This window comes from Lentinus tigrinus (genome assembly GCF_003813185.1).
Source record: "Lentinus tigrinus ALCF2SS1-7 unplaced genomic scaffold L226scaffold_1, whole genome shotgun sequence".
Lineage (NCBI taxonomy): Eukaryota > Fungi > Basidiomycota > Agaricomycetes > Polyporales > Polyporaceae > Lentinus > Lentinus tigrinus.
In genome coordinates, this window is record NW_027137910.1 from 2,434,677 (window position 1) to 2,459,356 (window position 24,680).

Sequence of the window (24,680 nt, forward strand, 5' to 3'; positions counted from 1 at the left end):
AGCCTCTCAACTACTCCCGACATGCTAACACGATCGACGATCACGTACTAACTTCATCACAGGTCCGACATACAAGAGCGTCGGGTTCATGGCCACTGCTTCCGTCATCGTCCCCGATATGTAGACAGGTACTCGTACAGACTGCTTCCGTCCGTCTTCCTTTGATAGTGTCCGGACCCAGGTCAATAGCATCATCATTACGTCGTGACCATCCTTCAAGCTTCAGTGCAGACCCTCGCCGTACACCTTCTTCCAGCTGGGCCGCTCCTTCACTGCATCCCAGAACGCAGCGAGTTTGCTTTGGCGTTCCGTGGGCTCGACGCCCGTTACTGGGATCCCGGCTCGTCGACGTGCCTCCGCAACGGAGAATTCCCGGTCAAGGCTGAAACCGTCACCAACATGAGCCTCGATCTTCGCCACAGCAGCGTTGCCGTCATCGGACGCGCTTGCTCCAGACAAGCTGGCTATACGGGCCAGCCACGCCGCCAGATGCAAATCTGCGACCGATAGCTGGTCACCTGCAAAGAAGCTCGAAATCAAAACGGTGTACCAATACCGTACAGTTGAGGACACTCACCGAGGACAAAGGGGCCGATCACCTCCTTGTTCAATGCGCTCAAGACGTCCTTCAGCGCAATCCACGCAGCCTTGGCAGACCTCAAGTACTCCTGGCGAGCTTGCCGTGCTTCGTCCGAAAGGTCACCCTCACTCTTCTCCGCGTCCTGGTAGACCTGGACGAACTTGTCCGTGGCTATGAGCTTCACCTGCCAGAACGCCTTCGTCTTCTCTGACACATGGAGTGCGCCAGAGTCGCTATCGGCGAGAAGCTTGGAGAGTGTCTCACGTCTACCAGAGACAAACGGAAGGAGCGTCTTAGCAAGCTCCTTCAGCTCGCCCTCGGTGCGCGCGTTCATGTAGAAGAGTGCATTGGGGTCCGCGCCGTGGCTGTGAAGAAGCTCGATGATCTGACCGGACACAACGTTGAACGCGATGGTCGCAGGCGCAAGGGATGGGGATGGCGCAGTCGATGTGGTGTGGGTTCGCGACTGCGCAGAGCGCGACTTGTCCAGGAACTCTACGATGGCCTGATGGTGCGTCAATATATGCGTTGAGTTCGGATGGCTCTGACATGCCTTCGTGTCCTGGATGGCCTTGTAGCGTGACTCTATCTCTGGTGAGAGAGTCTTCTGGAGAGGCACGACAAGGGTTGGCACGGTGCCTGGGGCGCGATGACAGACTCAATAGACGGCAGACTGCGCTTTGCGGAGAGGACGTACCTGCTGGGTTGAGGCGGAGGTAGGAGGGTCGAAAGTTCTCGCCCGTTGCTGACGCGGTCCGGTACCTCATCGATATGCAAGACATCTAGTCTGATGGACGAGACTGCTCACCGAGATTGACCTCCTTGAGGTCGACCTCATCGCTTCCATAGCCCTTCTCCTCGCTGGAGGCGGAAGTATCGCGTCAGGCCCGATTGCTACAAAACCGATCCGATCACTTACAGCGCGAGGAGAGCTGCGAGACGCGTTCAATCACGGTCGACGCGCGCGAGATATGGACGCCACTCACGGACAGAGGCCCAGATCGATGCGGGGCTGTAGTAGAGCGCGGCCTTGGGGACTGGCTGAGACATGCTGGACGCTGTTCACGACGAGGGAGAGAGAGAGCCGGGGCAGTCTGCAGACGAGCAGGCTTAAGAACAGCGCAGCGGCAGGCGGAGTGTGGAGACGGACACGCCCAGACGCCATTGGACGAGAGATCTGCAGTGCTTGTTGGGCCCGCCACTGTCTGGAGTTGGCTGGATGACGTCGCGGACGATATTGCCCCCGATCCCATCTCCGTCGTTTCCCCTCCACCAATCCCAGCAGCCCGTCCTCTCCCCGCACGTCGCGTCGCGTCGCGTGTCACGTGCTTCTAGAATATTCGTCCTCTTGCCTTCTTCGTCCTCATAATTGCTACTGCTATGCCCGGTCCATGCACCCCTCTCCTTGTCTTCCTACCCGCACCTGCGCATTCCGCTATACCCTTGCCACTTGAGCTAGACAGCCTGAAAGATGACAACCCCGAGGTACGTTTGCGATCGCTCTAGGCGAGGAAACGCGACTGAGGGGGAACGCCGCCACACCCAGACATGAGTTCTACGAGACCGACGACAAGCTCACCCTTTCCATCTTCGACAAGGGTGCTGATCCGGAGCAGGTGAAGGTCTCCTTTGAGCCCAGGAAGGTGAGCTATATGCGCTCTACCCTTGCCCTCCACACGCTTGACTGACAACTGTGGCGCGACAGTTCACGTACTCGCACGGCGACAAGACACTCGTCCTTGAGCCTCTCAAGGGTCAGATCGATCCCGCCAAGAGTGACTACACCGTCGGCAAGGTCAAGGTTGAGGTGCGCCTCATCAAGATGGCCCAAGGCCGATGGGGCGCGCTCGTCGGCGATGCCCCAGATCGTGCGTACCCACGCGCGTCCACAATTCTGACGCATCAGTCTAATATCTGTACCCTATCGCATTCACAGCGCTCTCTTCGTTCCCCACCAGCGCCGCACCAACGACGACGAAGGTGCGCAAGCACAAGAATTGGGACGGCATCACCAAGGAGATCCTGAACCAAGAGAAGGGCGTCACGAGCGATCAGGACCCAAACGCGGGCGGCGACGCGGCCGTGAATGAGTTCTTCCAGAAGCTGTATGCGGATGCAGACGAGGATACCAGGCGGGCGATGATGAAGAGCTACTCGGAGAGCGGCGGGACCACGCTCAGCACGAACTGGGACGAGGTCAAGAAGGGCACCGTCGAGGTCAAGCCTCCGGAGGGCAGCGAGTGGAAGAAGTGGGCCGCCTGATTTGCAACTCGCGCGCGATTGGGTCATTGGGGGAGCTTCACATCTTGGGTCAAATACGCTGAGTTCTCTGTGAAACGTTGTATTGAAATTGCTGTATCATTTGCGCTGAGCTATCGATTGTACACATTTGCACACTTCTCATTCCAATGTGATTACTCTTGCGGATGATCGGGCATGGACGGGATCCTGCGTGTTGCGCATGGTGTATAATGGTGCGTCCTCCCCAGGCTCCCTTGACTTCCCTGCTGATCGGAGACTGCAGTGTATGCGCGCCTGAATGTGATTGAACTCCCCTTGGTCGCGAGTGACGTTTGCTGCGATAGACGTTTAGCTCACTGCGGAAGGACGTCGGCTCGAGCTGGGCCTGCTACAAAAGATAACCAGGATCTACTGAATCTGGTATGGATGCAATTCACATGCGTCCCTGCAGCTGAACTCGACGTCTCTTGCTTGACCAGTGACTACTTGTTCACAGCTTCTGACGAGCCGCTCGATCAGATGTCTTCGACGGGATAGCGGTTATGTCGAACATCGATCGCTGTCGTAATAGGTCTGCTTGTGTTTCCGCGGGAATCACGTCCTCCAAGCCTAGAGTACGACCAGTACCCGCCTGGTCATGGACTGTTCACAAGCCTCACCGGAACCGTGGACGTGACGGCAGTGTTTTGCGACTATGGGAAGATGCGCTAGGGTAGGTCAAATGGCTCTTTCGGATGGTGTACTGAATTTGCTGTATGGTCCTACCAGTTGAGCTCTAGACTCTACTCATCTTGCAAATTCCCCTCGCAACGTATTCGGCTGTCCGTTCAATTTCGGTTGAACGGATTAACTGAGCGTTTCTTGTGTTGTGCTCGTGGCAATGGTGCGCGCCTTCTTTTCGTCTTTGCTATCACCTAACAATGACTGTGCAGTGTATGCGTGCACGCACGCAGCCTGCACTCCTTCGGAGCGACTGGTGTAGCGAACATATCATCTCTTTCGTCGTCCAGGGTGTAAGCGGCCCCGGCATCGCCGGTACTACAGACGATAATGAGAAACATCAAATAGATCCAGTGAAGCCTCCTGCTCCAGTCATATTCCCTACCGCCGACCTCCTTTTCTTTCAGGGCGGCCATATCATGCTAGGCAGGATTATCATCTTCCAGCTGAGTGCGTAGAATAGTGTCTGCCGACGAATCGCGAAGCACCATTGATCTCCCTAATACAGCGTCTTTCACCGTCTTCGTCATCCTCATCGCCGAATACTTCCGCCGCTACTGACATGACCGTTCAGCTCGCGAAAGCACGAATCCGCAAGTTAGCGTTGAGAGCGTCTCCGAACGTCCGACCATAGATAGGCGAATGCAGCTTGTGCTCACCTGTACATGATCTTCAAGACTGCAGAACCGATGTTCATCGCGTTCGCTGGTGGAGTGTGGTACGTATGTCTTCGTCACAATGTAAATCCTGGTATTTAGCCGGAGATGCCGACACTACTTTTTATGACAGGCGCCGAACCTTCAAGCCTGCGACCACCAGGAGTCTGCAGGTAGTACGTCAATCGTCTTGAAACACTACCAGAACCCACTCATGGATACCCATCCAATCCCCTCATAACTCTCACATAGGTCGCAGACCACCGTCCTGCGCCTCGCACCCTGCGGGTGTTGCACAAGCAGGTGTCTGCGGTCGCCGTCGGGTGCTAGACTTCCTAGACTCGGCCGGCGACGTCGGGTTGTCATATTGACCAATGTCCATGCTCCAGATTTTCCGCAATAACTTCCGCGGCATCAATGTAATACACTGGCATGGCCTATGCTGCGCGAAACCCGACCGCAGTAGACGAGCACCGGATTGTCAAGAATCGCCGAGGTCCCTCAGTCCGCTCAAGTCCTGCTACTACCATCCAAAAGGTAAGGTTAGTAATTCTCCCTGCACAGATTAAAGTTTGACACGCTTGCTTCGCCGTTCAGAGTCTGTTTAGCAGTCTAATTTGGGGTTGGCTCCGGGAGACACAACCGATGCAATTGGGCACCATACAGACCAGTCTCTCGCTTGAGTTGGAAGGCAGCAGTAACTTGCATCATACTCCGCCGCGCTTCGCCGCCATATTGATGGCATCAACCATGCACGTCGACGACGAGACTGCGTCGCAGGTGCTGCGTCTGTGTACTCAACGCCCCCCGCAGTGAGGCTGTGTCCGCCGCGTGGGTGTACTTCCTTCTCAATAGCAGCACTCTGTAACCGCCGACACCGTGAACAGTTCTCGCAAGTTCGCTCACTGCAATCCGTGTATCAAAGAGAGCTCTGTTAGAGATCGCTACCTTGCGGCTGCATGCTCGAACCACATTAGTATGGAAGCGATTTGGTGCGTCAAGTATGGGAGAGAGTTGGTGCGTCACGGGTTACTTCTCGTTCTGAATATTCCTACATCATATCTAAAACTGACGGTGCGTCAAATAGAAGACAGCGCAGTCTGTCATGTACTGAGCACGTACTGGTCACAAATTGATTCGCAGCCTCTCACGCAGCGCCGCGAGAGCGTCATGAGTGTGGTTCAAAAGGCAGTCACCACGGCGAGATGCCCGCATACTCTCGTCCTTCCTGACCAGGTTATTTGTCCACTTACTATGAATTCTACTAGTGGTGAGGACATTTCTGCCCATTACGCCTTCAGAGACCCGCTCAGACTGCCCACCTAGATCAACCCTCCGATCGTGACGCTGCGGGAAACCTCACTTCCCCATTTTATGGCTATCTACCGACGAAGAGTATCTGTTACCTCTTCCTCACTTTGTTCGGCATCTCCATGGGTAAGGGCGCTCGTATTGCTTGCCTTTGCGTTGCAATTGAGATCTGTACAGTCCTTCACCTTGGGCAGGCTCTGAAGTATCGTGCATGGTGGCTTTTGCCGACCGCTGTCCTTGCAACACTTGGAGAAACACTCGGCTGGTCCGGACGACTGTGGTCCAGCTACGCTCCTCTTAACCAGACTCCATTCTTCATCCAGTACGCGGATTCGAGAGTGTCACCGGCTGCTGCTCATCGCAATTACTTCAACAGGATTGTCTGCACTATCGTCGCTCCTACGCCGCTTATCGGAGCCATCTTCATCACGTTTGGGAGAGTTATCAAACAGATTGGTCTCAAGTACAGTCGTTTGAACGCACGACTTTGTGAGTGGATGCCAAGTTTGCCTCGTGACAATGATTAATCAACGGACGTACTAAATGCGCAGACTCGCGAATCTTCCTGACATGCGTGAGTTTCTAACACTGATGTTGCGAGGACGATCCCTCATGTTCGGACGCATAGGACGTGGTCGGATTCCTCGTTCAGTCCGTCGGAGGCGGCATTGCAGCTAGTGCTCCTGAGGCGCACCCTGAGATTGGTAGACTGGTATGTATGCAACTCCGAGACAATGATCTGTACTTTCTCATCTGACATGCTAGTGGTCGATTTAGGGTTCAAACATCATGCTGAGCGGTATAGTCTTCCAACTCGGTACGTCAATGACCGAATCCATCTTCTCTGCCAGTGTGTGCATATTCAACCATCATCCTAGCATCCTTGACGGTGTTCTGTGTGCTTGCTGCCCAATATTTCTGGCGCTACCGGCAGGATTCACGGCGGAGTCAGTCCAGCTCGCTGCTCGGGACCAGCTCCAGTGAGACCATCGCCTCCAGTATTTGGATCAGACAACCCCTGTCGAAGCAGGTCAAACTCCTCGTCCTCGGGATTTGCCTCGAAACCTTGTTTCTGTACATCAGGTGCAGTGCTTCATTGTTTTTGCTATCAATCGTTACTTACCGGCATCAAGGGCTATCTACCGGACCATTGAGCTGGCTGACGGATTCTCGGGACGTATCATACAGACGCAAGTTTACTTCAGTGAGTGTAGAGGCTATATGCGCAGCTTGATTTTCCCTCACCTAGTACGCATTAAGACGTACTTGACGGCGCCATGGTGGTACTAGCGATGTACACACTCAGTATACTGCATCCAGCTCGTCTCTTGGACGCTATCGCAGTCTATCCGGGATCGATCCCTTTAATGCTCAAGTGAACAAACACCTCGGGAGCTATGCCAGTGTCCGGATACATGCACTGCTCCCACATCACTCATTTTGAGAACGCGACTGTCGTTATGCTGGTTCAGTACTTTGTCGTGTATACAATAGAAACTGCTTTTTCTGGTACTGTGACACGTGGGGGGGACGGGGATCACTTTCCTTTCCTTTCCCATTGATTGTCCCGTAAGGGTCGAGCTCCATGTCGGACACAATATTTACAGTAGCTACATTACGGCGTGAATACAATGTGGTCGTCTATGCTGAACAGTGACCCACGGACGCCCGAGAACGCCCGATGGGGTACGGGGATCACTTGATAAGCGCCTAGGCGAATGGTACATCTACTATCTAGATTGCGCCTTAATTTAGGCGCCCAATATGAATACCGGTTGTCGTCGCTGACGAATAGACAAAGTTTCACCTTTCTCTACTAGCTCGATCTTGCACTCCTTGCTTCACCGTCCTTGTGAACAGCGTTGTTGGGACTCCACTAGTCTACGCAGCCGCGCAACACATTACCGGCCTGTGATGTCCCGCTTCAAGGTCCCATCAAATTATTTGAACTGACGCACTGCGGCCTTCCGGCCAGTGTGCGAATGCTTGGAACACTACTTGACCCACATTGTATGCTATCTCCCCATAAGAGCCTCTGCGCATTGCGTGCCAAGTGAAGTGCTATCTCCGAGCATGGATAAACGACAAACCCGATGAACCAGGGATGCGATGCCCGTGCTGAGATCATAATGCATGTAGCACATAGTGAGTACGGTGACACACAGTGCAATGCCTTCGCGCTCACTTTTGCTTCGTAGTATTCTCAACAAGATATCGCTTTTACTAGCCCACGTCGCAGCCATACAGTCTGTGCTGCTGTGTGCTGTCGAGAGTACCGGGGAGGTACACAAGGTCACTGCACTGGTAGTGATGCGCAGTTGACAGTCGGCGCCCCCGCCGCCACTGCCTCCGCTGTCCAACCGCAAGCTCCTCAAACACGGATACGAGCCTCAAATTGCGCCGGTTCATCGGCACATTCACTCGGGCCGGTTGACACAACTACCGTATAGCTGGCAGGCTGTTCGATCGAGACTACGCACGTCGCATACTACCCATCGGGCTGCTGCGTCATACGCGCCATCAAATGCAGCGCTATACTTCCATGAATAAGCAGCGTGGTGGACCCCCGTCTGCGATCCCATCGTTGGTGTCCCAATGTGTCCACCTGGGAGTTGGCCATGTCAAGGAACTGGTCTATTGGACCAGGTGTGGTACGCCTTTGGGTCCAGAAGTTACGAACTAATATGGCTCTGCAAAGTGCACGACATACGACGTATTCGTTTGCAGCATGTTCGCGCTCACAGTGATCGGTCTCATTGCAGTGCATACCGCAGCTCGTCTCGATTAGCTCGCAGCAGGGTTGGCAGGCACGCTGCATCGAACGGAGGTATAAGAAGATCACGACCGTTCCCGAGTCATCCACCACCCACCCATTTTCTTCTTCCTTTTCTCGTTCGGCCTCGCTTCTTCTTTTCAATCTTCCTTCTCTTCATCATGAGCACAAGCGGTGAGCACTGGTTTTATTGGATCCTTGCTTATAACACACTAATCTCCGAGTTGCAGAGGTCCCCCTTGATGTTTCCTTGTCGCCCTACGGGTACATACCAACGAGATATGTGTGCTATATTTTCGCTGTCCTGTACACCGTCTCTACAGGTGCGTTTTGCTCTCAACCCCGATGAATGCTGTACCCACCGATAGCATGTACAGTCCTTCACTTCGGACAAGCTATCCATCGCCGCGCATGGTTCCTACTTCCAACGGCTGTCCTTGCAGGGATTGGTGAAATGATCGGATGGGGTGGACGTCTTTGGTCCAGCTACCAACCTCTCGCGGACGATCCATATATGATGCAGTAAGTTGTCCGTCGCTTGCATTCATACCCGCTCCGTGTTCATATTATTCGTGTAGGATTGTGTGCACAATCATCGCACCTACGCCTCTTGTTGCTGCACTGTTCATCACCTTCGGCCGGATGTCTGAACGTCTGGGCGAGCAATACAGCCGGCTCGGTGCGAGACTTTGTGAGTACCGCATTGCATATGGGCCGAAATTGCTGAGCTGAACACCGACGTAGACTCGAGGGTGTTTCTGACATGCGTGAGTACAATCTGGTGGTTACACCTGACTGCTTGTCGCTTAACTTCGGGCAGGATATAATATCCCTCGTCATTCAATCTGCAGGAGGTGGTATCGCGGCCAGCACGGATGACCACGATCTTGCCCAATTGGTGAGCTACGCGAAGTCGCCGACGGTCTTATTGTTCACTCACCTGTCGCCGTAGGGGTCAAATATCATGTTAGCCGGCATCATCGTTCAACTCGGTAAGGTGATACTAATCTCGTCCAGTTCAAATGCTGACATTGTGGTTGCCCGGTACAGTCTCGCTCTCAGTGTTCACCATCCTCATGACCGAGTACCTGGTCCGCTATGTCCGAGAGGCTCCTGTCAAGCCTCTCGTTATGTTGAATAACTCCAGCGAGATGACGGTGACCGACGTCTACACGGAGAAGCGACCTATGGCCAGCCCCATGAAGTTGTTGGTACTGGGTACCTGTCTCGAGACGTTGTTCCTCTACGTTCGGTATGTTCTTCGCATTACTTTTCGGCTCTTCCAGTGACCAAATGATCACAGTGCAATCTATCGTACTATCGAATTGGCAGACGGCTTCGATGGACGCATCATTCAAACTGAAGTCTACTTCAGTACGTCACGCCTTTTCCTGTCCAGGCGAATTTATCATTGATTTCGCGCACTTGTAGACGTTCTCGATGGCGCGATGGTGGTCCTTGCGATGTACACGCTGAACGTTCTTCACCCAGCGTGTCTCCTCCACCAGTACGACTCGCAGCGCCCACATTCCGTCAACGAGATGAAGAGCTTGAACGTCGCCGCTAGCAATGCGACTTTGAACGTTTGAGCGGTCGATCCATCTTTCCGTATCCCATTTGCATCACATTTCTTCTACTCTACGGACATGCTTCTACACCCATTCGCTCTCCAACGGACTTGACGATGCTATATGATCATAGTAACCTCCTGTAGTTAGCACACAAATGATTGCATTAGTTGTGCTTGTTCTGCCGTGTTGCCAATGATCTACCACTGAACTTCAAGCATCCGCGACTTCACCAGCACTCTGTAAACCATGAGGGCAGACCATGTGATGCCGTTCGCGTGCCTGACGAGAGGAACTTGGAAGTGATACTGACCGTACTGAACGTTAACGGGTGACGAATCAACTTTGGCGCCAGGAAGTGACGAGCGCTTGACAATATGAGGGCTTCATGAGCCTTCTGGAACGCAATTGACAACTTCAGAGTCTCAGGTCAGTCCTGATGGTATCGTAGAGGTAGAATAAGTTGGCTGGAGGGCCTGGAGAGAGCCTTGGAGGCTCTCTCGGGGGACGGACCGAAAAGTGGCTAATCGCTCCGCGTAAAAGCTGTGGACGCGTCTAATCATGCTGACACCTCTGATGTCCTCCACCAGCATGGCAACTGCGGCGCGGTACCGTCCAAAGGTTGGTAGATAGGCTGCGCACCTGCCACCTGCGCCTCCAAACCTTCATGTCGCACACAGCGGCGATGCTCGTGGGGAACTCCTTGCAGCTGCAATGGGCCTGCCAATGAGCCCGCAAGAGGCAAATCCAAATAATACAGTTGTGTCGGCATGGACGACATTGTCTCCCATTGGCTCAGGATGAACAAGGGAGGCTCCCATGGATACTCACGAACCTTTCTGCCGCTCGACTGTGGTAGATCTGTCAATCGAAGCGGGGGAGCTGTGCTGGAAGATAGTGCACGGCCACGGGCGGGTGGACACTCCGCAACATACCTCGGTGCTGTCTCCGCGTCTTATTACGCATGGCTCTTGCTCATGGCCTTGTACCCCGCGCTTTGCAGACTCGGTGTTCGGTCCTTCGCTGCTGCGTACCTGCTCCTTGTCAGGAACGTGTAATGAAAAGGAGTACGCGATGGGTGGTATAAAGACTTCCGCTCCCTGAGTGACCGTCTCACCAACACTCCGCGCTCTTCTCTTCTCTTCCCGCCTGCGTCCATTCAGCTTCTTCTTTTCCTGGATATGAATTCGACTGGTACGTTGTTTCCGTCCTACCCATGCTCGACTCGCACTAATTCCTCCCCAGACGACAACCAGAATTTATACGGCTACACGCCTACAAGAAGCGTCTGTATCATCTTCGTGATCCTCTACGCTGTCAGCACTCGTAGGTCTTCCCCTGTGATCTAGTTAGACTACCTCTTTCTCACTGCCCTGAACAGTCCTTCATGGTTACCAGTCTGTCCGTTCACGTGCATTGTGGCTGCTACCAACCGTAGTCCTAGCGGGCACCGCGGAGGTCGTCGGTTGGGTGGCGCGGACAAAGTCCAGTTATGATCCCCTCCAGCGGATGCCTTTCGTCATCCAGTGCGTCACACCTCTCATGTATGCGGTGTGCTCATCCTGACCTCCGCACAGAACATCCATCTTGGTGCTTGCGCCGACACCCTTTGTTGCCGCGCTCTTCATTGGCTTCGGTCGGATAACTGGGCGACTGGGTGCCCAGTACAGTCGGCTAAGTCCAGCGTTGTGTACGTTCCTCGCCGCTTGCAGCCATCCTCTATCGTTTTGACAAAAGCCTCTTTCCCAGATTCGAAGATCTTCCTGACAGCCGTGAGTTATCGCCCTGCTCGGAATTACGACTCTCGTGTCTGACGTGCAGTAGGACATTGTTTCTCTTTTCGTACAAGGTGGCGGCGGTGGCATCGCCTCCTCGGGCTCGAACGACGCCGACAAAGTCCGCCTGGTGTGTGATCATGGTTATTCGTACCACCATTCCTGCTCAAGCTGTATTGTTATAGGGAAGCAACATCATCATTGCTGGTCTTGTCGTCCAGCTCTGTGAGTCTATGTGGGATGCCTACCGGATAATCCAAGTCTGACGATCCGACACCTCTAGTTTCGATGTCCGTCTTCTGCTTCTTCATGGGAGAATATGTCTGGCGTCGCATCAACGACAGGCCGTTCCACAAGCTGGCTTACTCGGAAGCAGCTGAGCGGAATCGCATGGACCGCCACATGAAGATGCTTCTGGCTGGTATCACCATCAGCACCGTGCTCATCTATATCCGGTACGGCTTCGCTGCCCTCTCATGCAAGGACGACCATACTCACGGCCATAATATCCAGGTCTATCTACCGTATCATCGAGTTCGCGGACGGTTTCGATGGATCCATTGCCCACACCCAAGTGCTTTTCAGTAAGTCAATGGGACCAGCATCGCACCTTGCGATGAACGGCGCTGACGACTGGAACGCACAGACGTCTTCGACGGCATGTTGGTCACGCTTGCGATGTACACCCTCAATTTCATGCATCCTGGCATGCTCCTGCTTGCGACACAGCAAATGCAGAGCTATCCCCTCAATAGTCGAACTGAGTCGTACTGAGGGACCGTGGTCATGGGGGTACATCTTTGTCGGCTGGGTCTTTGGGCTGGACCACTTTTCCTTCTTCGTATCTTCCCTGTGATGCATGATATATCTCGCTATTTCTCCCCCTGACGCATGGACGGTTCATATACTTTACTTACAACGCGGACACTAGAATGGATATCGGCGCTAGTTCTATGTCAGAATAGTCTATAGGGTTACGTAGTTGGCAATATAGAACGTTTCTGAGCTTCGCACCCCATTTGATACCTCCTCCCCGAACCATGACCCGTCTCACTCTCATCGTCGCTGCTACGCGCAACAATGGCATTGGACAAGGGGGACAGCTGCCATGGAGACTCGCAAAAGAGATGGCGTACTTCAAGCGCGTCACGACCAGCGCGCCCGAAGGATCGATGAACGCGGTAGTAATGGGAAGAAACACTTGGGAAAGCATACCACAGAAGTTCAGGCCACTGAACAAGCGGCTCAACATTGTGATCAGCAGCAACAAGCACTACGAGCTGTGAGTGGGGTAGCAGTTTTCCGCCAAGTACAACTTTCGCTCATGGATGCGCAGGTTGCCTCCAGACACGGTCACGCCCTGCGCACCTGTCTACCTCCACACCAACTTGGACTCGACAATGGAGAGGCTATCGCAACCTCAGTTCTTGGAGTGCCCAATCCACCGGTCGTTCGTGATTGGAGGCGCCTCTCTATACCGCGAAACATTAGCTCTGCCGCCTACCTCGCAGTCCTTCGTGGACAGAGTGCTTCTCACACGAGTACTCTCGCCAGCATTCGAGGAATGTGACGTCTTCATGCCGGACTTCATCGCGGACGGAGAGCGGGAGGGGAAACCGTGGAGGCAAGCCTCGCATGAAGAGTTGCAGGAGTGGGCTGGGTTCGAGGTCGCTGCAGGGACGCAGGAAGAGAACGGGGTACAATACGAGTTTCAGATGTGGGTGCGGTGACAGCGTAGACCCCTTCTGTGCGTGCCAAGGTATTATATGGTGCTAAGCAATAAGTGGTGTGGGACCCTCGAGCAGGGTAAGAGCGTGATGGGATCCCAGCTTCATCTCAGCCTTGCCGCTGCTCGAGACGTCAGCGAAAGCCAACCAACGAGCGATGTGCCACATACCTGTTTATGTTTGGGGTTCTTCGAGCAGATGATGTATATCCTCCCCTTCCTCTTCACCACGCTGCACCCATCGCACATGACCTTGACGGATGCCCGGACCTTCATCCCCCTCGAGAGAACGACGTTTGCGGACGGTTGCGCGGTGAGCCCATGGTGTGGATGGTGGTGGAGGTGGGTGTGGGGGAGAGTTGCCGGCCTGAAGCGGGACAGGAGAGGACGGCTGGAGGCGAGGAATGCGCGCAACATGACGGTCAAGCCAACGGTCAAGCAATTCGTCCAGCTCGCGCGACTCGACTTGCAAGTGTGCGGCGTTGGCCGGCCGCTTGCCCTGTTTGGGAGTCTCGGGCCGACATACGTCAAAGGGAGGCATGTGATTGGACGGCAATTGACCGGGAGGGTCACACGGCCGGCGGCACCCCAAATGTGGCCACTGCGTCTTGGGCAGTAGCATGGCCATGGTCAGCACCTCTTACAGCTTCACCGCACTTCTTTCGTCCAGACGACGATATAGATCTCCTATCTTCATGCCGCCTCAGCGATAATCTCTTCCTTGCAACGATCTCTAGATGACCACCGGACACCGCGCCCTTGTCCAGCTTGGAGGCAAACAAGCCGTCGGCCTCTTCGTGGTCTGCCTTTTCGCATTCGTAGCGGAGACCCAGCTGTCCCAGGTGCGTGTTCGTTAAGCACCGAATTGATTGGTGCACAAACGATCAACTCTCTTCTCAGTATGTGCAAGCAGATCTAGGCTTCCGTCAACCGTACTTGCTCTTGTGAGTGATGGTTTCTTCCGGCCGCAACTGAATTGCTCATGACGCCATATGCATAGCTATATCGTACACTCCACGTTCGCCATATCACTCCCCTTGCACATCCTTTATCTGTCTGTAACGACCCATCATTCCATCCGTTCGCTGTACAAGAGTCTGAACGTCGCCGTTCAACAACACTTATCTCCCAAACTTGGTTCGGACGAGCCCGGCGCACGAGAGTTTCCAATATGGAAGTTGCTGCGTCTCTGCCTGCTTCTCACCCTCGGGATGACCTTGCCGTCTCTATTCTGGTTCATCGCCGTTGTATTGGCACCGTGAGTAAAGAGCTCAGTTGTGTGGTGCGTGTTCTGACTCTGCCATCTTCAGAGTTACCGATGTGACTGCCTTGTGGAACACCAACGCATTCTTCGCGTATGTGTTCGCATGCCTCATATCCGGAGTCAAGTGGGATGTTCGGCGCCTCGTCGCGGTGCTCGTCGCTACAACAGGAGCTCTTGCTGTCGTTTATGGTGAATCCACCGCCGTGGTAGATGACAGTGGTTCGTCATCGCATCAACCTACGGTGACATCGTCGCGTGAGGGAGCCAAGGCCCCCCTCGTGGGCGATCTCCTCACCCTCACCGCATCCATCATCTACGGTGCCTATCAGGTACTCTACAAGATGTACGCCGCCTTACCCGACGACCCTGAGGTACAGACCGACGCCCATTACGCACCGCTGGCTGCCTCTCCTGAAGAGACGGCTGGTATCGAAGATGGTCCAGCCTCGCCCCTTCTGGGTAACGACGGGACCAGTGATCCTCCTCCCTTTGGCCTCTACCCTAACATGCTGACGTCCGGAATTGGCGTATGCACCTTGCTTACCCTATGGATCCCCATCCCGGTGCTGCACTTCTTGGACATCGAACACTTCGCACTCCCACACCGAGCAATAACATATGCCGTGATAGCCGGCATTGCGCTGTCGGGTTCGATCTTCAACGCAGGCTTCATGGTGAGTCCCTCACTGATGCGAGCGCGTCATGACTGATGTCACAAACCGGCCCATTAGGTCCTCATGGGTGTATGGGGGCCCATCGTGACCTCCGTCGGAAGCTTGCTCACTATCGTGCTCGTGTTCATTTCGGACGCTATATTCGGGAACGCTGTGGACACAGTCACACTCTGGAGCATTCTTGGATGCAGCGCCATTGTCCTCGCCTTCGGCATCCTGGCGTATGACATGGTGAGGAGATAGCTCACAAGTGACGATCGTTGTATGTTGCTACTCGCCTGCCTCAGCCTTTGAGTGAATTCTGAAGTCTCCTCCATTGACGCTTAGATATAGGTACCGGTCGTCCATGTACCACCTTTTCCGTTATCAGATGATTCCATATTCTGTTTGGATGGCGCCTCCTCAAACATAGGCATTCGCCGATTGAAATCCACACCGAACGGCGGGCCTCAAACGGCGTATGAGTACCTGTGAGTACATGCGCCTTGCTATTCATGCCATAAGAGACCCTACCGAGACGGTCAGCCTCAGAGCACCGACCTAGAACGACCTGTACATAGTTGGTATCAGCACCCGGGGAACGCTTCCTGCCGTTCGAAGCATTGGGCGTAACTCTCCCCACTTACTAACAAGCATAAATATAAGCCTACCCCCTGCCCCTTCCTCCCCCCCGTATCCTCGCTACCAATGACCGCGAACGATCTTTTGCCACGGCTAGCTACGGGTCTCCTCTGCTATTGTGTCGTGGTATACCTGGCAGGGTTGATCAAATGGCGAGCTCGTAGTCAGGGACGACCCCTGCCTCCGGGGCCCAGAAGCCTCCCACTCCTGGGCAATATCTTCCACATGCGACAGCCTGAGCTATGGAGAGCTCACCGGAGGCTTTGTGAAACTTATGGTGAGTCCTGTTATGATGCCTTCCAATCTTGCAATGACTTACAAGTCCTGCTGAACACCTAGGCGATGTCGTTCACTTGTCCATGTTCGGCGAGCACTTCATTGTCCTGGGGAGTCAACAAGCGATCTTCGACCTTTTGGATAAGCAATCTGCAGCTACGTCAGATAGGCCACAGAATCCCCTCATCAAATTGTGCGTTTCTCCCCCCGCGTGCGCATGATCGATGCCGTTACTAAGTCTCCCTCATGCAGGTGTGGTCAAGGGTTCAACTTCGGGCTCTACCCGTACGGCCAGTGGTGGCGGCGTCACCGTCGCGTGTTCTCGCAGTATATTCCCCTGACTGTTCCCGAAGAACAGCTCCTGATTCAACACGAATATGCGACCCTCTTCCTCCGGAAGCTATTGACTGATCCCGTAGCTCTCTGCGACCATATCCGCTAGTAAGTGCTTGGTTTTAACCATGCTTACTACTCTGTGCTGAGCATCCATACAAATAAAGTGTCTTCTCTGCGACCATAGTTAAGATTATGTATGGTGTTCAGGTGGCTAACGACGATGACCCCAGCGTTGCCCTTATAATCCGGACACTCGATGGTTTGAAGGCATTACTCTCTGGTCAAATGCTCGTGCAATACCTCCCCATCCTACGGCATGTGCCAATGTGGGTACCAGTCTTGGGCACCCAGTTGCGACAACTTGCCGAATGGCGGGCCGCTGCGGATGAGGTGAAGCAAGTCTTGTTCAGTAAGACTCAAGATGATCTGGCCAGTATCTGTTGGCGTCGCGAGCGATAATAGACTCCTGGGACTGACATACCAGATTCCAGGTTCAAGGCCGCGAAAACACGTCTGTTCTCGGGAGAAGTCTGCAGGAGCTGGACGAGAAAAAGGGAGACGTTGATTTGGCCGAGGAACATCTCGTAGCGATGAACACCTGCATCACCGCATTCGAAGGCGCGGCGGAAACGGTGAGTACACGAGTAACAATCGCCCAATCCAACGATATCCTTTATCTCGCTCGCAGACGTTTTCCACTATCCAAGGATTCTTCTTGGCCATGTCTCTGAACCGGGACGTGCAGAAGAAGGCGCAAGTGGAGCTCAACTCTGTGGTCGGCCCACATCGTTTGCCCGAATACCGGGACAGAGCCTCTCTCCCATACGTGGATGCTGTCCTCAAGGAGTCTCTGCGCTGGCACAACGTCGCACCGTTCGGCCTGCTGCACTGTGCCGGGGAAGACGTTGAGTACCGCGGCTACTTCATACCGAAAGGAACCACCTTTATGAGCAACGTGTGGTACGTACCTCCGGTTCCAGCACCTTCATCATGGCCTGAACTATCTGCCACTGCCAGGGCCTGTATGCATGATCCGGAAGTGTACGCCAATCCTGATCGCTTCCTGCCTGATCGATTCATCCGCGACGGCAAGCTTGATCTCGAAGTTCGCGACCCAAGCGACTTCGTCTTCGGGTTTGGCAGGAGGATATGCCCGGGGCGAGCCTTCGCCGAGGCTCAGATGTTCGACATCATCGCCATGGTCCTCCATGTGTTCGAGATCACCCCGCCGCTCGACGAGCACGGACATCCCATCGACATCGAGCCCAGAGTAGGAGGCACCTTCTTGTTGTGAGTGTGCTCGGACTTAATATTCGCAAACGATGATAAGCTGAGGATGCTTGCGATACGTATGTAGATATCCTGAGGACTGTCGATGCACCCTTAAACCTCGCTCCGCCCAAGCCGAAGCCCTTTTCTCCGGGAAGAGGTCGAGTTAATACCAGAGTATGACCATTCACTCCGCCGGACTCCCGTATAGCAAGCAGTTCACATGACACACCTTGTGTAATATACGAGCGAAGATCCACAACGCTCTCGTATCCCGCGACTCCCGTTAGGCACCATGCACACGCGGCCCGCGGCCCGAGTCCGGCAACACCGAAGTCGACATCCGATTTTGGAAGGTGAGAGATGAATCGATGATGGCTATAGCACAGACGAGGGTTATAACGCGACCGAATGAACGAGCGAGAGGTGAGATGAATGGGGCAGAGGAGACATGAACAGACAAAGGAACGGTGATGGCGTACGTACTAGGAGACGGGAAGGGAACGTAACGATGGAGATGCAAGAGCAGCGCGTGTACACAAAGGACAGTCCGTAATCCCAGAGAACATTGCCAACAGCACGTAAGAGAGACACAACGATGTGATGAATGAAAGATACTTTAAGTTAAGGAGACGGCCGATATCAATGGCGTCGTGCGCACACCGACAATCGTCCTGACCTTCCCTTCTCCAAGAGCACTACCGATAACTCGGCGGGCAATGAGTAGCGAGGCTTAACCCGAGGCCCGCACCCTCGAGGGAGGCCGCAAATGTCCGAGTGGCGGACGGCCGCGAAGCACTTCAGCAATGATTATACTCGTATAGACCTCCTCCAAGCGCGATGATATGTCATAACGCAGATCAAGTCGTAGTGGCCATCATGCTGGGACGGGTGCGTGTGAGTACACTGAGGAGACACGACACAATAATGCCCTCACCTCTTCCGCTTGGCCTTGGTCATTTCTTTTCGTAGCGCGGGTCCATCTAACGGCTTCAAGAGTTCGAATGCGCAGAGCAGTTCTTCCGAGACGCTATTGTCGAAGGTGAGAAAGTTCCGCTGACCAGAAGACGATGGAGCGATACTGACCTCATGCACGCGCCGTAGTTATCGAACTCTATAGGGGGTTGCATTCAGAACAAAGAAGCATGGTGACAAAGCGAAACAAAAAATGACTCACCGCCGCAATAATTGGGTGCGCTGAAGACGGTGACCAATGTTCTGTCGTTCCAGAACTCGTATCCATCCTCTACCACCATGTGCGCTCGGCAGATGAGGTCCATGTCATATCGCACGAGGAAGTCGTTGATTACGGCCTTCCCGAAGCAGTAACTGACTCCACGCTCATTGTCCTCCCAGTCCACTGCAGTGTCAGACGGGTCTGACCAGAGCAGATCGTTCAGCAGACCGTAGTCAGGGACGTCTGTCGGCCGCTGTATCCGCTTGATCTCCTCCATGGAGTGTAGTGACGGTGAGAGGCCACCATGCACACAGAAGATCTTCGACGCGACGATAGCGGCAATGGGGAGGCAGTTGAAGACATCAATGAACGTCTTCCACGTCTTCAAGTTACACCTCCGTTTGCATTCGTCGTAAAAGCCGTAGACTGGAGGCGTCAGATGAACAAGCTAGCACGCTGACATGGACACGGGACGTACCTCGCGTGACGTTTGCGCACTCGTGATTGCCTCGGAGCAAGAAGAAATTCTCGGGGTACTTGATCTTGTAACAGAGAAGGAGGAGAATCGTTTCCAGACTCTGCTTGCCCCGGTCGACGTAGTCGCCCAGGAAGAGGTAGTTCGCCGCGGGCGGGAACCCGCACATCTCGAACAGCCGGATGAGGTCCGAGTACTGTCCGTGCACGTCGCCAACGATCTTGACCGGTGGCGAGAGCTCAATGAGGGTCGGCTGGCTGAGGAAGACTTCACGCGCGGCCTGGCATATAGCGACAATCTCGGCGTTCTTGAGACAGAGCGACTTGCTGACCTTGCCCGTATATCCAACGTCGAGCAGCCTCTGGATCATATCGTCGATGTCCATCTGCTTCATACCCTCCTTCGTATTGCCCTTCGTCAGACTCGAGGGGTCTCCAACGGAGAAACTTGCCGCGGACCCGGGTGTGGGGTAGCCCGGGGAAGTGGAGAGGATGGTGTGCGTGATAGGGATGTCAAGCGGAGCAGGTTTGCCATGCACTGGAGGCGAGGACTGGGGCGACGAGGGCTTAGGGGAGGTTCCGGATAGTGCGTCGCTCGGGGAGGAGCCCGGGGAGCCTGGCGGACGTGAACCACTTCCGTTTGAGACGACAGTGCCGCCCTCGGGACTTGTGATAGTCATAGCAGGTGTACCTGGAGTGGATGCGCACGCATCGTGGCCGTTCCCTTGACCAGAGGGATCGAGCGGCGCCGTTGCGCGGGAGAGGCTGCTCTGGGGCGTGTCGTTGGCGTCGGCAGCCTGGGCATCAGGAGCTGCGTCGCCGTTGGCATCCTTCTCCTTATCCTTGCCGCCCTTCTTTGACTTTTTGGACTGCTGCTGACCCATAGGAAGCGCGGAGGAGGCTGCAGAAGGAGAGCCGGGCTGAGGTGACTGGGACCTGGTCCTCGAGAGCCGAGAGGTGAATACGGAGAGGAGTGTTGGCGCCAGTTTGGATGGTGTTCGGGTGGGAAGCGGCGGGTGTTGGCGGATCCGGGTATGCAGGCGTAGTTAAAACGTGAATATATGATACACAATCGCCAGGATGAGAGACAGGGAGGAGGCCGGGGATGGACGAGGAGGAGATGGGGTCGACGCGAGAGCCAGAGCCAACAGCAGGCCAACTGCCGCCTCAGCCCTCGGATACGGGCCAGCGCCTTGTTTGGGAATTGTTTGCTGCATGCACCGCTCCCGTTTATCACGCCCCTCGCACTAGCCTTGGCACATCTGCGCAGACTCCTTGCTTTCTCGCACGCATGTCGCATCGCTCAGGCCATCATATACAGTATCGAACATACACTCGCTGCACACAAAAGAACACATCGTCCTCGCATAGTGCAGTGTCATTTTGATGCAGTCATAGCACATGAGAAAGCAATAAAACCATAGCCTACGTCCCCAGTCACAGCTCCGTCGCAGCACAGCGTGCCTGCAACTCAGAACTTGCCAAACGACTTCGCAGCCGCCTTGTTCTTCGACACGCGGACGACGTTGAAACGAACAGTTTTCGACAGCGGCCGGCACTGACCTATATCGACGAGATTGAGACATTCAGACCGGAAGAAGCGTGCTCAGGTGAAGCACTTACCGACGGTGACCACGTCTCCAACATCTACACGGAAAGCTGGTGATACGTGTGCAGCAAGGTTCTTGTGACGCTTCTCGTAACGGTCTGTTATGAGTAGATTTGGGTTAAGGCGCAAGGGTGGACACAACGAGTAAATGGAACGCACTGTACTTGGGGATGTAGTGGAGGTAATCCCGACGAATAATGATAGTGCGGGTCATCTTCGTCGACACGACACGACCGGTCAGAATGCGGCCGCGGATGGAGACCTCACCCGTGAATGGGCACTTCTTGTCTTGAAGCGACAGAGGTTGGTCTCTGCATATACGGTCAAAATGTAAGGAGAAGACGCACCAACGTAAGAGCCGTTAATCGCCTCGGCGGGGGTCTTGAAACCAAGACCAACATCCTTGTACCACCGCTTCTCCTTGGTAGAGATCTTCTTGCCGCCTACAATCATCCATCCATAAGCGTCCTGCCCTCAGAGCCCTTTCCCGCCTCAGACATACCGCGGGCCTTGGTGTTTTGGAAGATGGGCTGCTTCTGGAAAGCTTTCTCGATCTAACCAGCAGGATCAATTGGAAAATCCCTACAACCAGGGCTCTTTCATGCACTGACCTGTTCGGCCATGGCTGGGGTCTTGAGGATGGAAGCGGTGGGGTCCGGCGGGTAAGGCTAAGCTACCTCTGAAGATTCGGGGATAATGGGCGCTTAGGCCGAGCCGGCAAGCCACCATCAAGAACTGTATAGTTCGGTGATAGCCGATTAGACTGCTAGTCTCCCTGCATGCCCTTTATGGTACTTAGGGCCAGCGGTTACCTCTGCGCAGGTCTGCACAAGGTCCAGGAGTTGCTGCTCTCCAGGAGTTCGTTACGACATGACTATCATTCAAGCTTCCAGCAGTACATGACAACGGCGTTCATCAAGGACACAGGTGGGAGGTTGAGGCTACAGTACTAGTACAGTCTAGAAGCGATCCGTGAGCATAGCTGATGTTACAAGATGGGTACAGATGATACATAGGATGGGGATCAAGGTTGTTCAAATGGGAAATCTGCACTTCCATTCATTGGATTCAACGCTTCGCTGCTCCGCCGCGTCCGAAGGTCCTCGATGATCCCGGCGTCTCCGGGCGATGGTAGCTGTTCCTCGAAGGCCATTCAGTGAACGGTACCTCCACCGTGCTAGACGGGCCACCGCTCTCTGTCGTGAAGTCTCCGTACGAACTGGTGTACCTGTGGCTCCGGCTGCCTGCTGAGAACTGACTTCCGAAAGTTGTCATTGACGGGGCCTTCATGAACGGCAAGCGGTAGCGCGGTGACGACCGCGACTGCTCGTCCGTGCTGACAGACTTCTGACGTCCGCGGCGTGGGGGCGGATTTAAGCCCTGGCCAGAAGTCGGTCCTCTCCGGCCCTCGCTGTATGAGACGCGACGAGGACTCGACAGCGGACGGGTCGCGATCTTGCCGGGAAGCGTGGGTTGCTTGAAGGTAGGTAGTGTCAAGTCACTTCTGTCGCGAGCGAAGCTACGCAGCTGGTTCGTCCGCGAAGACTGCATGTCTTGCGTTGCTGCGCCAATAGACACAGGGTAAGCGTACATGTTCGTTCGTCTGACGTGCCGCTGTCAGTACTGATTGGGACTTACCCAGCTGTGACGTTCGCAGGCCATCCGCAAGGCGACCATCATGCTTCCTGCCGGGAAGGGTGATAATGAGGGAAAGCCAGCCCCGCCACGTCTCATATATCTCTTCCTGGGCAGCGAAGATGATGAAGAATAACAATGGTGTTATGGCTGCCAGAGAATTATCAGAAATTGCTATTCTGGCATTATACGAGGTAGGGCGACCGACCTTCCCAGAGAGCACTTGTGCGGACCATCCTGGTCAGCATTGGATGCTGATCCCGCCATAGGTCTGAGCCCACTGGGTCCTGAGGGCTCATCCACGCCTTGTGTGCGACCATCCAGAGAGATAAAACCACTGTATACAGGGCGGCGGAGATCATGGTCACGAAGACAAGTGCGGCGAACCGAGCAAATCGTTTAGTCTTCACAAAGAGCCATCCGGTGTGGTCGAGCATAGTGTGTGAAAAGCGCCATATGACAATGCCCATGATGAGGGTGATCAAGACTGCTATTGCGAGAGGAATCAGAGTGAAGATGAGAGAGACAACAGTGAACGCCGGGTCATCGAAGTAACAAGAGTTCTGTAGAGAACGTGAGAGCTATAGATATACCGTTAGGGCGGACTCACGATGTTGAACGCCACTGTGGTAGGCTGTCCCTGACCTTGCCGTCGTATGATGGGTACAAGTGGTGTGATCAATACAGGCAGTGCCCATACTGCGACTCTTGTGAGCGATCGCGAGGAAGTTGGTCATGAGTTGTGCTTACCAAATGGTGCTCCACACAAAGTCAGCACTGTGTGCCTCGTCAGCCGAGGATAGTCGTCAGCACTACGCTTTGGTTGCAATTGAACAATTGCAAGGTAGAGACAAGGCTAGGTGACGACGTCAATGCATGCCCACGAATTTGAGAGATTATGACTCCACCAATGTGAAGCTGACCGCGAAAGCCGCCTTTACGACGGTCACGTAGCGCAGCCTGTGGGTTGGGTGAATATTGTGGTGACGCGTATCCCGAGGCTACTACTTACAAGATAGAGTCCGCAATGCAGAAACTTATCATGCCATTATTGCTGACAGCGCCGTCGAGCTCCATACGAGCCGCCTTGTGGACACTGGGAGGCAGAATATCCAAGACGGAGCGAAAGAGGCATGATGCGATGAGCGTTTTAACCATAGAATGTTTCGGTGCAGGGGTCACAAGCAGAAGCGCGAAGAGGGATATGTTACAGCACTACGAATCATGTCAGTAATGCGCAATACTCCAGAGACTAGGAAACACACCTCGAGAGCAATAACCGTGGACGTAAGGGAGTCGATGGCAGACATTACTGAGGATCCACCCGCACAGAGCCAGGCCGGAGCGAACCAAAGGGTGGGTGGGAAGGCGTCGTTCGAGGGACGACCTGCGGAAGACAACGTATTATATCTCATCATGAAAGAGCTCAGATGCTGATTGATTTAAGGCAGCAGCATGTGTTCCGCATACAGTACAACGTATTTGGGGCGCGGCATGAGAAATCTGTCCAAGAAGCACGGAAGGCAGCGGGATGATATGGTTTGACTGGATATCGAGAGATGCTGTGCGTCAGCTACCCAGATAGCCAGTTGCGGGTCCCTGTACCACAGGTGCAGGATGGATAGTTGGTACCTTTGACCTCCCCGGAATTGAGGCGAGGAGGTGAGAGCGTGTGTCGCAGAACACGCTACAAGATCTCATCGACCCGTGTGACCAACAGCTGCAAAGATGTGGCCAAGACGACCGGCGCCGGTACCTGTGTGTCCGAGGCATGTAGAGACTGAGTACTGAGATGAGATATGAGTCGCAGCGCTGCACATCCTCGACACGATCGTTAGCGTCCGAGTCAATCTCGTGGATGAGCGGCTGCGCACACAGCCGCCGGCCTTCCGCCGCGCGTCATGTCACAGGTCTCTCTCCCGGCGACTGTGTCATGGCCTCCAGCCCTCCAACAACAACCCCTTGCTCCTGTCCCTCCACCACCTCAGTCCCGAA

The 24,680-nt window shown here is 54.4% G+C and overlaps 13 protein-coding genes across 13 annotated transcripts; 8 read left to right on the forward strand and 5 right to left on the reverse strand.

Moving 5' to 3' along the window:
- Positions 1-136: 136 nt before the first annotated feature.
- L226DRAFT_578786 (uncharacterized protein) lies at positions 137-1,630 on the reverse strand (the record flags this gene model as incomplete). Its single annotated transcript, XM_067685533.1, has 6 exons — positions 137-518; positions 578-1,219; positions 1,278-1,325; positions 1,389-1,441; positions 1,500-1,512; positions 1,567-1,630. 6 exons carry the CDS (start codon positions 1,628-1,630, stop codon positions 223-225), a joined length of 1,116 nt encoding a protein of 371 aa, XP_067543076.1. The 3' UTR covers positions 137-222.
- A 344-nt stretch (positions 1,631-1,974) lies between these two features.
- On the forward strand, positions 1,975-3,132 carry L226DRAFT_607618 (SGS-domain-containing protein). Its single transcript, XM_067685830.1, has 5 exons — positions 1,975-2,065; positions 2,127-2,223; positions 2,286-2,448; positions 2,517-3,054; positions 3,105-3,132. Exons 1-4 carry the CDS (start codon positions 2,052-2,054, stop codon positions 2,840-2,842), a joined length of 600 nt encoding a protein of 199 aa, XP_067543077.1. The 5' UTR covers positions 1,975-2,051; the 3' UTR covers positions 2,843-3,054; positions 3,105-3,132.
- A 609-nt stretch (positions 3,133-3,741) lies between these two features.
- L226DRAFT_565073 (uncharacterized protein) lies at positions 3,742-4,102 on the forward strand (the record flags this gene model as incomplete). Its single annotated transcript, XM_067683743.1, has 2 exons — positions 3,742-3,991; positions 4,050-4,102. 2 exons carry the CDS (start codon positions 3,742-3,744, stop codon positions 4,100-4,102), a joined length of 303 nt encoding a protein of 100 aa, XP_067543078.1.
- A 1,479-nt stretch (positions 4,103-5,581) lies between these two features.
- On the forward strand, positions 5,582-6,957 carry L226DRAFT_549258 (RTA1 like protein). Its single transcript, XM_067682662.1, has 9 exons — positions 5,582-5,634; positions 5,686-5,830; positions 5,885-5,997; positions 6,060-6,082; positions 6,137-6,220; positions 6,286-6,325; positions 6,387-6,591; positions 6,642-6,712; positions 6,769-6,957. Exons 1-9 carry the CDS (start codon positions 5,631-5,633, stop codon positions 6,885-6,887), a joined length of 804 nt encoding a protein of 267 aa, XP_067543079.1. The 5' UTR covers positions 5,582-5,630; the 3' UTR covers positions 6,888-6,957.
- Positions 6,958-8,442: 1,485 nt separating this feature from the next.
- Positions 8,443-9,870, forward strand: L226DRAFT_518503 (RTA1-domain-containing protein; the record flags this gene model as incomplete). Its single annotated transcript, XM_067678551.1, has 10 exons — positions 8,443-8,455; positions 8,512-8,604; positions 8,659-8,803; positions 8,860-8,972; positions 9,026-9,048; positions 9,102-9,179; positions 9,234-9,273; positions 9,332-9,533; positions 9,585-9,655; positions 9,713-9,870. The coding sequence occupies 10 exons, from the start codon at positions 8,443-8,445 to the stop codon at positions 9,868-9,870; spliced, it is 936 nt and encodes a 311-aa protein (XP_067543080.1).
- Positions 9,871-11,030: 1,160 nt separating this feature from the next.
- Positions 11,031-12,398, forward strand: L226DRAFT_565075 (RTA1-domain-containing protein; the record flags this gene model as incomplete). The annotated part of the gene is made up of 10 exons (XM_067683744.1): positions 11,031-11,043; positions 11,095-11,175; positions 11,231-11,375; positions 11,427-11,539; positions 11,599-11,621; positions 11,674-11,754; positions 11,810-11,849; positions 11,908-12,079; positions 12,138-12,208; positions 12,271-12,398. The coding sequence occupies 10 exons, from the start codon at positions 11,031-11,033 to the stop codon at positions 12,396-12,398; spliced, it is 867 nt and encodes a 288-aa protein (XP_067543081.1).
- Positions 12,399-12,639: 241 nt separating this feature from the next.
- Positions 12,640-13,583, forward strand: L226DRAFT_528671 (dihydrofolate reductase). Its single transcript, XM_067679433.1, has 2 exons — positions 12,640-12,906; positions 12,961-13,583. Exons 1-2 carry the CDS (start codon positions 12,665-12,667, stop codon positions 13,352-13,354), a joined length of 636 nt encoding a protein of 211 aa, XP_067543082.1. The 5' UTR covers positions 12,640-12,664; the 3' UTR covers positions 13,355-13,583.
- L226DRAFT_528672 (uncharacterized protein) lies at positions 13,064-13,775 on the reverse strand. The gene is made up of 2 exons (XM_067679434.1): positions 13,522-13,775; positions 13,064-13,472 (listed from the first exon to the last, which is right to left on the reverse strand). The coding sequence occupies exons 1-2, from the start codon at positions 13,765-13,767 to the stop codon at positions 13,461-13,463; spliced, it is 258 nt and encodes an 85-aa protein (XP_067543083.1). The 5' UTR covers positions 13,768-13,775; the 3' UTR covers positions 13,064-13,460.
- Positions 13,776-14,001: 226 nt separating this feature from the next.
- On the forward strand, positions 14,002-15,667 carry L226DRAFT_528673 (uncharacterized protein). The gene is made up of 6 exons (XM_067679435.1): positions 14,002-14,192; positions 14,251-14,294; positions 14,351-14,608; positions 14,661-15,288; positions 15,346-15,550; positions 15,616-15,667. Exons 1-5 carry the CDS (start codon positions 14,088-14,090, stop codon positions 15,529-15,531), a joined length of 1,221 nt encoding a protein of 406 aa, XP_067543084.1. The 5' UTR covers positions 14,002-14,087; the 3' UTR covers positions 15,532-15,550; positions 15,616-15,667.
- Positions 15,668-15,801: 134 nt separating this feature from the next.
- L226DRAFT_549260 (cytochrome P450) lies at positions 15,802-17,960 on the forward strand (the record flags this gene model as incomplete). The annotated part of the gene is made up of 8 exons (XM_067682663.1): positions 15,802-16,186; positions 16,249-16,378; positions 16,438-16,626; positions 16,686-16,954; positions 17,020-17,153; positions 17,210-17,481; positions 17,539-17,811; positions 17,879-17,960. The coding sequence occupies exons 1-8, from the start codon at positions 15,976-15,978 to the stop codon at positions 17,958-17,960; spliced, it is 1,560 nt and encodes a 519-aa protein (XP_067543085.1). The 5' UTR covers positions 15,802-15,975.
- A 690-nt stretch (positions 17,961-18,650) lies between these two features.
- On the reverse strand, positions 18,651-20,325 carry L226DRAFT_565079 (phospho protein phosphatase PPZ; the record flags this gene model as incomplete). Its single annotated transcript, XM_067683745.1, has 5 exons — positions 18,651-18,672; positions 18,728-18,820; positions 18,877-18,904; positions 18,968-19,393; positions 19,446-20,325. 5 exons carry the CDS (start codon positions 20,323-20,325, stop codon positions 18,651-18,653), a joined length of 1,449 nt encoding a protein of 482 aa, XP_067543086.1.
- A 478-nt stretch (positions 20,326-20,803) lies between these two features.
- Positions 20,804-21,673, reverse strand: L226DRAFT_556302 (40S ribosomal protein uS17; the record flags this gene model as incomplete). Its single annotated transcript, XM_067683122.1, has 6 exons — positions 20,804-21,004; positions 21,065-21,148; positions 21,210-21,338; positions 21,398-21,493; positions 21,553-21,604; positions 21,662-21,673. The coding sequence occupies 6 exons, from the start codon at positions 21,671-21,673 to the stop codon at positions 20,913-20,915; spliced, it is 465 nt and encodes a 154-aa protein (XP_067543087.1). The 3' UTR covers positions 20,804-20,912.
- A 445-nt stretch (positions 21,674-22,118) lies between these two features.
- Positions 22,119-23,995, reverse strand: L226DRAFT_565081 (uncharacterized protein; the record flags this gene model as incomplete). Its single annotated transcript, XM_067683746.1, has 8 exons — positions 22,119-22,612; positions 22,689-22,835; positions 22,894-23,248; positions 23,296-23,384; positions 23,436-23,541; positions 23,594-23,645; positions 23,698-23,900; positions 23,951-23,995. The coding sequence occupies 8 exons, from the start codon at positions 23,993-23,995 to the stop codon at positions 22,119-22,121; spliced, it is 1,491 nt and encodes a 496-aa protein (XP_067543088.1).
- Between the last annotated feature and the right edge of the window lie 685 nt (positions 23,996-24,680).